This window comes from Anneissia japonica, unplaced genomic scaffold, assembly GCF_011630105.1.
Source record: "Anneissia japonica isolate Jap-2015-1 unplaced genomic scaffold, ASM1163010v1 scaffold288092_len240290_cov174, whole genome shotgun sequence".
Lineage (NCBI taxonomy): Eukaryota > Metazoa > Echinodermata > Crinoidea > Comatulida > Comatulidae > Anneissia > Anneissia japonica.
In genome coordinates this window covers 40,517-55,377 of record NW_022688036.1, presented here as the reverse complement: position 1 = coordinate 55,377, position 14,861 = coordinate 40,517, and the positions used below count along the sequence as shown (strand labels likewise).

At 33.3% G+C, this 14,861-nt stretch overlaps 1 protein-coding gene across 1 annotated transcript in view; it reads right to left on the bottom strand.

Annotated features, from left to right (window-relative positions):
• LOC117121167 (protein mono-ADP-ribosyltransferase PARP4-like) overlaps positions 1-14,861 on the bottom strand; it is a 67,404-nt gene that overhangs the window by 13,534 nt on the left and 39,009 nt on the right. Inside the window, exons 37-49 of the mRNA XM_033266275.1 lie at positions 14,355-14,537; positions 13,539-13,571; positions 12,143-12,235; positions 11,392-11,454; positions 10,444-10,506; positions 9,402-9,464; positions 8,138-8,236; positions 7,690-7,788; positions 7,381-7,473; positions 6,125-6,223; positions 5,707-5,775; positions 4,745-4,939; positions 2,108-2,302 (exon numbers count right to left, since the gene is read on the bottom strand). Of these exons, the coding sequence (XP_033122166.1) occupies positions 2,108-2,302; positions 4,745-4,939; positions 5,707-5,775; positions 6,125-6,223; positions 7,381-7,473; positions 7,690-7,788; positions 8,138-8,236; positions 9,402-9,464; positions 10,444-10,506; positions 11,392-11,454; positions 12,143-12,235; positions 13,539-13,571; positions 14,355-14,537 (1,347 nt within the window). The remainder of the gene's footprint in view (positions 1-2,107; positions 2,303-4,744; positions 4,940-5,706; positions 5,776-6,124; positions 6,224-7,380; positions 7,474-7,689; positions 7,789-8,137; positions 8,237-9,401; positions 9,465-10,443; positions 10,507-11,391; positions 11,455-12,142; positions 12,236-13,538; positions 13,572-14,354; positions 14,538-14,861) is intronic.

Sequence of the window (14,861 nt, the reverse complement as noted above, 5' to 3'; positions counted from 1 at the left end):
GCCCGAGTGTGACTTATCCCGAGATACCAAAGTATGCCAAAGATTGAAAAACTTTGCTATTCCAATTAATTGTATTTGTATTTCCAATGAATAAAAATTTGTATAGAAGATTGTGGCTAAGAAATTACAATTAAAATGGAGAAAACTGTACCATATATTCTTTTTCTTTAGTTTTAGTTTTAGCATGGAGGTATAAAATTAGGAACCTTCATGGTTTTAGGCAGGGGATGCAATGTATACCCTTCTTGCTTTTACCATCCACCACTGATCAAGGGTTTTTTTTTTTAAATTGTGTAAATGTAATAACCATAGTCTATACTTAATAAATGTACAGTAAATAAATAGTGATAATATTTTCAATAATAATTGTAATTGCAATAATGAATAATACATAAAAAAAAAATGAAAAAGCAGTTTATATTTTTAAAATGATGAAATTGTAAATATATATTTTGGTATCATTTTTTTGTTTGTTTGAATGGATATTTAGATTTCTTGAATTTTTGTACTGCATTAACTTTCAACTTTTTTGCTTTTTGTACTTTTTATCGTATACCTAAATAAATCGATTATAGAGTCTACTAATATGTAGAAATTTTTATTCTTTAAATTTTTTTTTTGGTAGTAATGGGATGGTTTAATGCTTTAAATTTATGTAATTAGGAAGAAATACATATATCATTTTTGAATATTCCAAGGCAATGGCAGGTATAGTAAAAATTAGGAAAAACATTTTGTTTTCAGAAATTTCCAATTTTTTTGTTTGCAGCAGGTGCGCTAATTAACCAAAATAAAATGTTATTTTTATTTGAAATCTTCAATATTTGTGGGCAGTGGGTTCGTCAACAGGGTATAAAATAAGTCTTGCCTAATTACATATATGTTTCATGTACCGGAAATCACTTTTTCTAAACTGGGATTCCTGCATTACATTCCTTCATATAAGTTGTCGCAAAAAATGTGTTACAAAGTATAATCATACCTGGAACAAGAGCTTTGCTTTGCCTTTTATTTAGTCTACGTTCATAACTATCATCATAATATGCCCGTTCATATTTTCCTTCTGAAAAAAACAATTCAATAGAAAACTACTGTCAATCACCATTGGGATTTGAACCAGAGAACTTTTGCTTACAAAGCGAATATCATATTACCAACTGGCCCACGAATGCATTTTTAGTTATGTGCGAGCCAGTAGCCACTGGGCGCCTTCAATCATTGTTCCTTTAGATTATGACGAACCATTCTGGAACGTTTCTTTCAGATCCACTGATCAGTTTTTGAGATATTTAGGTCTGCGACGTTAGCACTTTAAAAGACACCACAAAATCGTAACCTAAATTTGCGCTTCACCTAAATTTAATAATAGGGAACTTGTGATTGCACAAGGTAGTGGGCACTGATCTCTACTACTATTATAAGTTTGCTCATTGGACAATCATTGTACAGAAATAAGTGAAGCCACCGATGCCGTGTTGGGGAGCCAGTGTGGCATACCAGTTTTATAGACAATGTTTAAGTTATTGTTACTTTTTTTAAAACTGGTACGTGCATAGAGCTATTAAAAAAAATTATTATAAGTCTATGGTTATGTCACATTAATATTTGCAAATGGTGCCTGCAGTGGCCAAGACACAGTAATTTTTTTTATTTGGCCTTGTGTATTGTCACTACAAGGTGGGTGTGGCTAGTAGGTGAAAGATTTGTAATAAAATTGTTTCCTACAAAAATAGCTGTATGGCCAGGAATACTGACCAGATAAACAGAAGAAAACAATTTTTACATTTTTACTAATAACATATTATTGCAATTTTTAACTTCTTGCTTCAGGCCTTTTTATCTATCTCGTTGTAAATTGGTAAATTCATGTTTTTAATGTTTGATGTTTGTAATATTTTTCTTTTTAATGATGCCAAATAAATTCAATTGAATTGAAAACAATTATTCAGTATCTCTCCTATAATTTTGTTTGTGTTACATTACCAGTGATCCCAAGTATCCTGCAAGATGTGGGAAAAATCTCCTAGAAATTGGAATGGCCTCCTGCAATCCACAAGCAAACAAAAGAATCGAAAAAATCCTTCATATCGTTTGCATAAAAACATACCTGAAACAGGAGCTGCGCTTAGTGCAGGTGGTGGTGGAGGAGGCATTCGACTCTGTTGTTGTGCTGGTGGTGGCGGGTGTGGAAGGCTGCCACTAGATCCAGGCGGCGGAGAGGGAGGAGGAGGAGCTACATCGTATTTACGTGTGCTACTACGTCGACGTAGTTGTGCAGAAGGACGACGATAGGCTAGCACTTCTGGAAATCAAAATTGAAATTTATGTTATTTTTCACCTATTTCCGTAATTTTTAGATATGATCTCACTAACAATGCATCAAATTTCATGGTGTGACCTTTAAATTGTTGGACTTGGTCTTCTGCATCTGTCGCCGTTATCATTTGTTATTTTGCATTTCATTGTCTCATTCTCAAGATGTACCTTTTAATGTAAAGGTAGAATCAGCCAATAACCTAACCCTTGATGATGTTTTGTGCAAGTAAGGTGTAATCATAGTGCGCCCTCTGGTGGTGGGTCTTGATTATGCTATAGAGAGATGAAGTGAGAAGAAGAGTGTGCGCACATACTCTTGGAGGCAGCACTTCCATTCCAGCGTTAAATTGGCTATTCTAATGCCACCACGCGGTTGGAACTATAGCAAACTTAAGCATTGTACGGTATGCTTTACTCACTTCCATTGACTCACTGAATATGCGATAGGCTGATAAAGAAAACCAGTCAAGCAGAAATTCTAAGCAGCTGATAGAGTATGACGCGATAAGCCCGAGTGTGACTTATCCCGAGATACCAAAGTATGCCAAAGATTGAAAAACTTTGCTATTCCAATTAATTGTATTTGTATTTCCAATGAATAAAAATTTGTATAGAAGATTGTGGCTAAGAAATTCCAAGTAAAACGGAGAAACTGTACCATATATTCTTTTTCTTTAGTTTTAGTTTTAGCATGGAGGTATAAAATTAGGAATCTTCATGGTTTTAGGTAGGGGATACACTGTATACCCTTCTTGCTTTTACCATCCACCACTGATCAAGGCTTATGGGTCATTTGTTGTAATACTTTAAAAAAATTGTGTAAATGTAATAACCATAGTCTATACTTAATAAATGTACAGTAAATAAATGGTAATAATATTTTCAATAATAATTGTAATTGCAATAATGAATAATACAGGAAAAAAAAATGAAAAAGAAGTTTATATTTTTAAAATGATGAAATTGTAAATATATATTTTGATATCATTTTTTTGTTTGTTTGAATGCATATTTAGATTTCTTGAATTTTTGTACTGCAATAACTTTCGACTTTTTTGCTTTTTGTACTTTTTACCGTATACCTAAATAAATAAATAAAAAATAAATAAATAAAAAACAAACTATTTTTAAATGAGAATGTTAGTCAACTCAATCACTAATATGAAATTTTAAAATATATTATTTTTTAATTATTTATTAATATATACTTTGATTGTATAAAATTTAAAGTGATGATACTTCAAATGATTTTATTGTACATGAATAAAAAAGTGGTACTTGTTTACAATTGTCAACTTTTACTAAATGTATAATATGGACGAAAACTGACAGGCCGTGAATGATGTGCAATAGAATTTGTTCCATTTAAAAATACCTGCATAGAAAGGAATATTTACTAGAATAATAAAAAAAAAGAAGAAAACAATAAACCCATTCCACGAGGTTTGTTTAGAGTTGGACACTTGACAGACATATAGTAAGAATAGCTATGGAGAATTTACAATGCGATAAGTGTGGAAGTATACGAAAAGGTAATGTTAATGGTTGCAAAAACAAATGCCGACAATTAATTTGAGAAATAGTTGGCAAAGAAAGGCACTAGGATTGTGAAAAATAGTGTATTTACTGCAAATTTTAGTGTTCTCTGTGCTTCATATGCTTTGAAATGTATGTGCTCATTCGTAAAACTTAGCTGGCCTAGAAGTTGTAGCGTGTGAAAATCACATTTCGCGGATCGAAGACACTTTTGCACACCTAAACAGGCTCTAGGTATGCAGGGGTCTTATTTTTATACCTCCCTGCTAAGACTGTCATTTCTTAAAAATCTCAGTGTTTGGGGCCAGCATCTTTTGGAGCATTAACAAACCATTACGACAAAATTCTGAAGTTCAATTTACAATCAATTCGGTATAGTTTACTAGCATTTTAAATAACATTAATCAACATCTGCAACTATCTGCTGTAGCCTTTACATCAGAAACAATCAGAAGAAGCCACACGTTTTTCCTATTACTGAGCACATTACTCGTGCAGCCAGTTTACAATTTACACCTACTATACAGTAGGTGATATGACCAATAGTGCAATGGTCTATTAAGGATTGCCATCCAAAACCAGAATCTAATTCTCCACATTATAAGATTTAAAATGATGGTCATTAAATGGAATTGACAAAGTTATGATACAATACAATAAATGGGATTGCAAGCCTCATCATTCAATACATAAAACTGAACATTCCTTTTTTTTTGTGGTTAATGTGCAAAAGGTCAAACAAACTGGTATGTATCACTTCGTGAGATATTTCCTTTCTAGGTGCAGCAAAATAAAGTTAAATAGATTTAATCTCTTATAAGTGACGTATTCCAATCTGGGATCCCTGCGCTACATTCCTATATAGTTTGTCTGCAGAAAATTTAGATCATACCTGAAATATGAGGTTTGATGTGTATGGGTGACGATCCTGATGAAAGTGCACCACTTAGTCCAGGTGGTGGAGGAGGAGGAGGTACACCGGTTAGTGTTGGTAGTGTTGGAGGAATGCCGGCCCTCGGTAGTCCTGGTTTTGCAAAAGTGCCACTAAATGGTCGTGGTAATACATTATAAGATGATCTCATTGCTCCTAGTATCAATATAAAAAAAAATCTTTAATAATTGTGAGGGCTCAGCAAAAAATGAGTCATACAGTTATAAATTTAGAATTAACTGTATAAACCCCTGTACAGACTTTTTCTTTAACTGTTGTACGCCCATATATAGACATGATGTGCAGGCCCATAGGCAAAAAGAGGGGGGGATGGGGGTGCAGAAGGTGAGGTCTGTGAACATTTCTTTCTGCATCCCCACCCTCTATTTCTCCTGCTTTAGCTCCATAAACGATACCCAAATGAATGAAAATTTTAACAGAATATTACAAATTATGAGTTTCAGAAATCCACTTTTCGGAACTTCCAGGGGAGCCACCAATGTGTATGTGTCACTTGTTATTTAGACTTGCCACAAGTCTCCAATTTATTGATTTTTGCTGGTGTTAGAAACTTTCGGAAAGCGCCACGAGTGCCTATTTATAACAAGAAACTTTTTATGTTCTTGAATTTGAATCACAGAATCCAGAAGAAGCATAGTATGGAACGCTACTGGTGCAAAGAAGTAATATGGAACGCCATTGGTGCAAAAATCAATATATTTTTAATAGTTTTACTGATTAGGAGACATTTTAGGTACTGAAATCAAGTCTAGTTGTTATTTTACATTTGAAAATTTGTGTAATTGTAATATTGCATAGTCTATACATAATATGCAATAATCAAATCAGAATTTTTGTTAACTCAATCACACACACTTAAATTTACAACATAAAGAAGGAACTATATCAATAGATTGATTTACCAAATGGTCGTCCGTGTACTGCAGAACTCCCAAATGCAGTTGATGATTGTAAACTATCACTGGACACACCTGAATTTCAGAAAAAAAAATTGATAGAAAAATTAAAATGATGTATACATGGCATATGGTTTGATGGTAATTAATACGAAGCATGAATTCATCCTACTAAACCTCTTCAAAGTGTTAATACCCTAAACCCATCACCTTTGACTTACAGAGCAAAACTTAATATAAATTGATGGAATAACGAGCACACTGGTAAAATAGACAGAATTTAAATTACTAATAATATTATAAAAAAATATAAAATAATAAAAAATCTACAGTATTATTGATCTCTTTCAAAGGCTGTGACAAAAACATTTAACCAGATAAATTTACCAGATAAAGAAGGGATTATATCAATAGATTGATTTACCATATAGCCTTCCTCCTTCTGCAACAGGTGTCGATGAAAACCCTCCAAAATCTTGCGCTGTAGAACCCACAAATCCAGTTGACAACTGTGCAGCATTAGCTGAATTTCAGAAAAAAAACCAAAAACACTTGATAGAAAAATTTAATTGATGTAAACATGGCATATGTGGTTCGATAGTAATTAATACGTGAATTGATTCCTACTAAACCTGTTTAAAGTGTTAACATCCTAAGCTCATCATTAAATTCCGACTCACAGTGCGAGAGTCATTTGTAAATAGAACAGGATTTAGCCACTCCATTATTATAGTTAATAATAAATAGTTTAATGTTGGTGTGGCTGGTAGGTGAACCATTTGCTATAAAATTCTCACAATAGAACAATTATGCTTTGAAGCTGTAATAAAATTCAAATTCAATTTATATGCGCATTCTTTAATGGAATAACCAAACAAAAAAACAAAAAAAAAACTGGTTTATTGACCATTTTCAGAAATAAGACTTTGGGACATGATTATAGTCAAATATTAAACTTTATAGTAACTATTAATATTATTACTGTCATCAACAATTCTACATTTTACTAGTCTTGTCAGGAGTGGGGGGGGGGTGGGTATTGTCTGTCATTTGTTATGCCTTTTATATTTGTCAAAATAGAAAATCAATAAACAGGGCACAGCGTCATATTCGTTTAGCATGGATAAGAAAATCAAACTAACCGACGCCTTTAAAGTCATGTTTGCCTGTTTACAAACAGCATAAAATACAAACATACTCACTTGATCGCATTGGTTCCTATATAAGAACCAATAATAATAATAAGTAATACTAATTTGCAATTGAATCAACCTGAGGAGCTTGACAACAACGAAAGGAAACGGCCATGAAATTATACCATGAACCTTGACTCACAGAATACTAGAATGCAAAACCAAAACCAACATCGCATCGATAATTTGCTTTATGATTGGTGCCAGGAAGTCGAAAGAGGGGGCCCCAGGGAGGGACTCCCACAGACGGAGGGACTGCCCAACCATAGTGGGACTGAGGTCAGAAAACTTATGATTATGGTCCCTCCTAAACTTGGATATAATAAGTTTTTTTCTCCATTTCTTTTATAACTTTTACAAAAAAATTGGGGGGAAGAGAAGGGGATGGGAGCAGGGAGGCTTCTCCTTGAATCCTGCTAAGGTGGCGACACCAGCCTAAATAAGGAAAGACTTTGCAGGTGAAGAAAAAAAGAAATCTTAACACTACCTTGAGCCTCTAATATTAGTTCAATTTGAGCCAGTGTACTTGAGTTAACAGTTTGCGCTCCCTCAAAAGCCTCTGACTTCTCCACTGTAGGTACTATAAATAGTCACAAAATAGATAATATAATTATAAATAAGTATCAATAAATACTAATGAAATCCAGTCTAGTTACTATTTTACCTTTGAAAATTTGTATACATGTAATATTGCATAGTCTATACTTAATATACAATAATTAAATGTGAATTTTTGTTAACTCAAACACATAAATTTTAATTTACAACATCAAGTTATATCAATAGATTGATTTACCAAGTGGCTGTCCAAATGGTGCTGATAAAAACCCTCCAAAAGTTTGTGCAGCAGAACTCCCAAATGAAGTTGATGATTGTAAACTATCACTGGACACACCTGAATTTCAGCAAAAAAAATTGATAGAAAAATTAAAATGATGTATACATGGCATATGGTTTGATGGTAATTAATACGAAGCATGAATTCATCCTACTAAACCTGTTCAAAGTGTTAACACCCTAAACTCATCACCTTTGACTTACAGAGCAAAACTTAATATAAATTGATGGAATAACGAGCCCACTGGTAAAATAGACAGAATTTAAATTACTAATAATATTATAAAAAAACATAAAATAAAAAAAAATCTACAGTATTATTGATCTCTTTCAAAGGCTGTGACAAAAACATTTAACCAGATAAATTTACCAGATAAAGAAGGAATTATATCAATAGATTGATTTACCAAATAGCCTTCCTCCTTCCGCAACAGGTGTCGATGAAAACCCTACAAAATCTTGCGCTGCAAAACCCCCAAATTCAGTTGACAACTGTGCAGCATTAGCTGAATTTCAGAAAAAAAAACCAAAAACACTTGATAGAAAAATTTAATTGATGTAAACATGGCATATGTGGTTCGATAGTAATTAATACGTGAATTGATTCCTACTAAACCTGTTTAAAGTGTTAACATCCTAAGCTCATCATCTCCGACTCACAGTGCGAGAGTAATTTGTAAATAAAACAGGATTTAGCCACTCCATTATTATAGTTAATAATAAATAGTTTAATGTTGGTGTGGCTGGTAGGTGAACCATTTGCTATAAAATTCTCACATTAGAACAATTATGCTTTGAAGCTGTAATAAAATTCAAATTCAATTTATATGCGCATTCTTTAATCGAATAACCAAACAAAAAAACAAAAAAAAAACTGGTTCATTGACCATTTTCAGAAATAAGACTTTGGGACATGATTATAGTCAAATATTAAACTTTATAGTAACTATTTATAGCAAAAAAAAAAAAAAAAAAAAAAATTACCCTAGGCTATTTTTTGAGCTATATTTTATAGCTCATTTCAATCAACAACAACAACTAGAAAATCAAATAGAAAATCAATAAATAGGGCACAACGTCAAGTTTGACATGGTTAAGAAAATCTGTAACAAACAGACGCCAGAAAGTCCTGTTTGCCTGTTTACAAAAAGCGTAACATACACACACTCACTGTAGGGCTGTAAACATTGGTGGTCCTGTGTCAGGGACTTGAGAATTATAGGGCTGGGCTAGCAAAAAATACATTACAACTACATCCAATATTTAATAGCTGATATAAGGGCTAGCAACTATTTTAGCAAAACTAGACCTTAATAAAAAAAAAAAAAAACTTTTTACAGCTCTGATTTTCTTTTTTTGTCTCCAATGCTGTTTATAACTTTTACAAATAATTTGGGGGGGAGGGGGGGAGGGGGGAGTAAGGGAGGACTTCGAAGGTAAGAAAAAAAAAAAATCTTAACAGTACCCAAATGCATAAATTTTTTCCCAAAAAAAAGATGTAAATGTAAAGTGATGGTAAATAAATATAGCTGCAATTTTTTAATGGCCTTCATGATGTCATTAAAATTACACTGAACATTGTCTTCAAATCGCCAAAAAACCAATTTCTTGTTAAAGAAGCCTCCCACATTCAAATTAAAGTTAACTAGTTAAATCAAAATATCAATTTACCTTCAACAGAACTGGTACTCGGTGACCTAGTTAGTCCACGTGACCTCATGGCATCCCTCAATACTACACATTACATGAAAAATGAATTTCAGAAAAAGATTGTGAAGAATAATATAAACACATCATTCTCATGGTCTGATAATGAAATTCAGAGCCTGAAATCATCCTTCTAAGCCTGTTACAAGTTTTGGACCCTCTATCTGTGAAACAATTGTTTAAAGATTTTACCAGTTGCAGATCTAGGATCTAGTAATGTGGGGGGGGGGGGTGTGGATAACACGAGATGCAAAGCACAAGGTTTTGGAGGGGGAATCCTCTCCAATTTGAGATTTTTTTGGAATTAGTAATTGGCTATTAAACACTCTTATGGTTTACAGAGACTACTACACATAACATATATACACGAGATGCACACATACAAGATTTTTTTTCACTGCATTACCGAAAAATGGGGTGGGGGAGGTGGGGGTGCCTAGCTACCATATTAACAACCTGGATCCACCATTGAGAATACATCAATATTAATAATCAATAAATCAATTTACTTTGAAACTTGTCTAAACGAGTTTTCATTGAACTTCTTATTTTTAGTTTTGATCTAGTATTAAGTGGCAATACACCCTCACTAAAATTTGCAATTGAATTAAAAAAAAAATTGACACAAAAATGAAAAAATGTAGGTAATCAAATTTGAAAATTCCTGGAAAATAGCACATTGAGACTGTAAAAGTAGTATTCCCAAGTACTATTAACAGAGGCTCCAGAGTTTGGATTTTATTCTCCCATACCCTTTACTTGAGTGCAGAGAGCTACAATTTTATGGTTTACATCAACTGGTTTTATCACAAATGAATGCTAGGTGGTACTTGTGTATCTGTCCATTTTTACCTCAAGGAATACTGTGGAGTTGGAGATAGGCTGTGAAGGATGTGGACCAAATGCAAGGCGAGAAATATTTTACCAGAGAAAACAAGAGAATAAAACAATTATTCGATACATACTGAATGCACAGAATACGACACAAAGATACAGTAACTTATACCTGAGTCAGACACTTTGCTGGGTGATGCTGGTGGTGGTGAATGTGCTTTCTTAAGTGATCTTCCTACAAAAAATATTATTAAAAAGTATAATACCTTTATAATAAACTGTTTGAATCATGTTAAAATCTAGTTGCACAAATCAATTGTGGTTTATCAGCTGCTCTAGGGAAAAGTACTGAAATATTTTTGGAGGAAAATTGACCTATGTCAGTTCATCTAGATCTATATAAGTATTCACAATATGTTATTTTTTCTACTTAACATACAAATATATAAAAATTTAGTTATCTGTTTATCAAAACAAAAATAGCACTTTAATGAAACATGATATTATTCACATTATTTTTTTATGTCACTTGTACTATCTTTATTGCTATGCATCGTGCTATGTTTTTAGTTCCAGATTTTCAAATTTAAAACAATAATTTTTAACGATTTGGTGATGGTTTTGGTCTGAAGGCTGATTTTGTAACTTTTAAAGGCTGATTTCGTAAATACTGTTCTTTAAACTGCTGTAGGTTTAAAAAGTCCTGTAACTTAGAAAATTTCAGATTTGAATGATTCTTTTTTAAAACACTCATTTTACTGTTTTACTGAATTTTTGCGAGAAGTGACAGTTTGGCTTGACTCCGCCACATATACATACGTATCTACTAAACATCCCGCAAGAAACTGTGTCTACAGGTGTTCCTCAAATTGAAAACACCCGTAATTAAACATCATCTCTTTCTGTCAAGGGCAAAATGGTGTTGTCTGGATATTTAGAAAGTTCCTTTGTGGTTCGGTAATCCATGATTGTTTGAGTCTTCAGAGCTTGGTTTGTTTTTTTTTGAGATTATAAATGGCTATGCAAGACTCTCATTTTTCTATTGTTTAAAGCTCTTTATTGTATTTGTTGATACTCAATGTGTTTCTGAATTACTAAGGCTCTGAAAAGATCAATTGACCTTCAAATGAAATGGTTTTCGGTGACCTTACAAATGTACGAGGCCTCATGGCATTCTTTGATACTATACATAACATGGAAAATGAATTTCAGAAAAAGATTGTGAAGAAAAATACAAACACAATATTCTCATGGTCCGATAATGAAATTCAGAGACTGAAATTATCCTTCCAAGCCTGTTACAAGTGTAAATAACCTGTGTTTGCCACTTTGAATCTCATTGTTTATAAAATCATCTTGGACAGGGGAAGATTTGAGGGTGGGGGGGGGGACCAAAACCCTCACCCACCTCCTTTTTGAAAGTTCAAAAAAAAAAAAAAAAAAAAAATACAAATTTTAAAAACACATGAAAAAAAAAAAAATTATATGATACATTTTCTGGATAGTGTTTTTACTTCCTGTTTTATATATCTTTGGATCCGCCCCTGTTGGACTATTTAAGTGTTACCAATCATCTTCAGTTGACTAAAAGTTACAACTATAACATTATGGAATTGGGAGTTAGTTATTAAGTTTAATTAGTTAATAAATTTATTAACTAATTAAACTTAAGTCTGAGATGCCATTTTTGGCAATATAGAGGTACTGTACTTACAACATGGTTGGGCCTGACGTGTTTTTGACCCTCTATCTGTGAAAGTCACTGTCTGGGCCTTCTCTATTTTTAATTCTTGGATCCACCACTGATGGGTTTAATGTGAAATATTTCTATATATCTATATACCAGTACCTGAATCCATAAATGTGCTTACCAAGAGGCTTAGCTTTTAGTACAGGTCTAGGTGCCGTTTCCTTTGCATCAATAGTTGGTGCTTCAGCAGATGCCAAAGACTCCCATTTATGTACTATAGGTAAGTATTCACAAAACAGAAAATAAAATTACAAATAAAATTAACAAAAATACCCAATTATTTGTGACAATACACAAGAATCCACAGAAAACATTTACAAAATTTTGAGAAAACACTTTACAATTAAGTCAAATATTATTATTGTCCCTGTTGTTACCTTTAAATTATTTTGGATGTATAAAATTTAAAGCAATGGTAAATAAAATTGGCATACATCAACATTATTAATAAATAATATATCCATTTACTTTGAAACTTGTCTTGTTGACTAGAACTTGTTAATATTGGTCTTGGTTTAAATACTGCATTTAAGAAAAAGATTGACACAAAAAAAAAAAAAAAAAAAATGTAGGTGATCAAATTTGAAAATTCATGAAAATAGCACATTGAGTCTGTAAAAGTAGTGTTCCTAACTACTATTAACGGAGGCTCCAGAGTTTGGGTTTTGTTCTCTCAGACCCTTCATTTGTGTGCAGAGAGCTACACTTTTACGTTCAACTATCTTTATCATAAATGAATCATCTAAAGTGGTACTTGTGTAACTGTCTATTTTTATCTCAAATTATACTGAGGAGTTGGTGATAGGCTGTAAATGTTGTGGACTAAAGGCAAGGCAAGGAATATTTTACCAGAGAAAAAATCGAGAACAAAATTTAACATGATAACACGAGATGCAAAGCACAAGGTTTTGGAGGGGGAATCCTCTCCCATTTGAGATTTTTTTGGAATTAGTAATTAGCTATTAAACACTCTTATGGTTTACAGAGCCAACTACACATAATAATGTGTTTCTGAATTACTAAGGCTCTAAAAAGATAGATAAGTATTTTGGTGTGAATCTCAACAAGGATAACCCAGGAATTCTGAAGACTTGTTTTGGGGTCCTTCTGGTGGTGAATTGGTCTGTACACCGGGAGACAATCCCCTACTCTTTTCCAAAGAGTGTACTGCATTCTTTAACGTGCACATGGGCCATATTACACACGGGACCAACGGTTTAAACGTCTCAACGAAAGACGGTGCGCTATTATAACTTGTATTTCAGCCATCCAGCTGAAACACAATGGGAGGCAGCTAAGGGAATTGATTGATTAAAGATTTCCACGGTTCAGCGCACACACACAGTGGCTACCACCAGATAAGCTGACTGTGCTAAGCTGCCTCTCATTCTGAAATGGCGCTAATTACAAGCCCTGGATCCCTATCAGGAGAATGAATTGTGAATGTTTGTGAATATTGCACATGAGACATTATAAAAAATAATCAATATCACTGTCGCTTCAACTGTGTTACCTACTTTTTGTAGTCTTGCCTTTTACTTTTCTTGATTCTATAGAAAAATATTTGAAACGTTATTCACTGTACAATATATTTGAATACATGCACTCTTATTTCGATGCGAGTTTACTTCATGAAAATATCATACGAGTGATGTTTTGCCCTACCTGGCGTGTTATCGTACCGAATACTCAGTACTGTACATTTCCGAATACTTGATAAAAGTGATTCGGGTGGAAATCGAACCCACAACCTCCAGATAACTAGCCTGGTGCCATAACACTAGACTACCGAGCTTGTACTTAGTGAAATCCAATCGCCATTTAGCAGCATTATTTTTCTGAATTAGTGGGATCAATAATCTGGTAAATAAGGTGTATATACATAGATGTTTTTCTCCAAAATGCATATATTAATTTCTACTGTACTTAAACAATTCATAATATACTTTGTAATGTCTTCTGAGTCATATCCACTATGTCATTATATGTTAGACTCTAAAACATTTCTAAAGAGACTTTAGTTTCTGATTGTTTTTTAAAAAAAAATTTGATCAAACTCTATATCTTTATTAGTCAAAATATGGCCAAACATTGCTAATTGTTGCTAAAAAATAATAAACTTATACACTACAGCAAACAGTCTGTATATACTATTAAGATAAATGTGACAGCTACCTGTGAATTTCTTAAACATTGGTGTGATGCCCAAATATAGGTGTGATGCACTATTATTTAGTCCATATATGGGCAAATCATATATTTGTTACAGAGCCTTGGTACTAATACTGTAGAACTAAAGAAAGAGTGTACTATTGCTTTTGCATAATACTTACTAAGAAGTCCAAAACTTCCAACTGCTTCGGCTCCAACATATGCGTCCTTCTGGCCCATGCCCACCATCACTCCTTGATGACGAGGGCGCCCTATAACACTGGGTACCTCCATAGTGGGAAATGCTTCCCCAGCCAAGCCAGCTTTTAGTGTCAATGAGCCTGCATCAAGCACAACAGGTACATCTGTGAATTGAATATTAAGAACACTGAGGGCTACGTTCAACATATATGAATAATATTGCTTTATTCTGCTTGCTGTTTCTGGATTTTTACCATGCCCCTAATCACCTTACATATCATTCGCGATCAAGCAAACTCCAAATAACGCACAGAAGAGGACGTATCTTATAGATCTCTGGCAGTTTGGTCATGTGGTATAATAGTGCTATATTAAAATAATGCTGTCAAACATGTTAAAAGAAAGAAAGGAACTTAGATCCTATCTGGCATTTGAATCTCAACAATACTTCAAAGGCAAGTGGTTATGATGTTCGCCATGTATGTAAA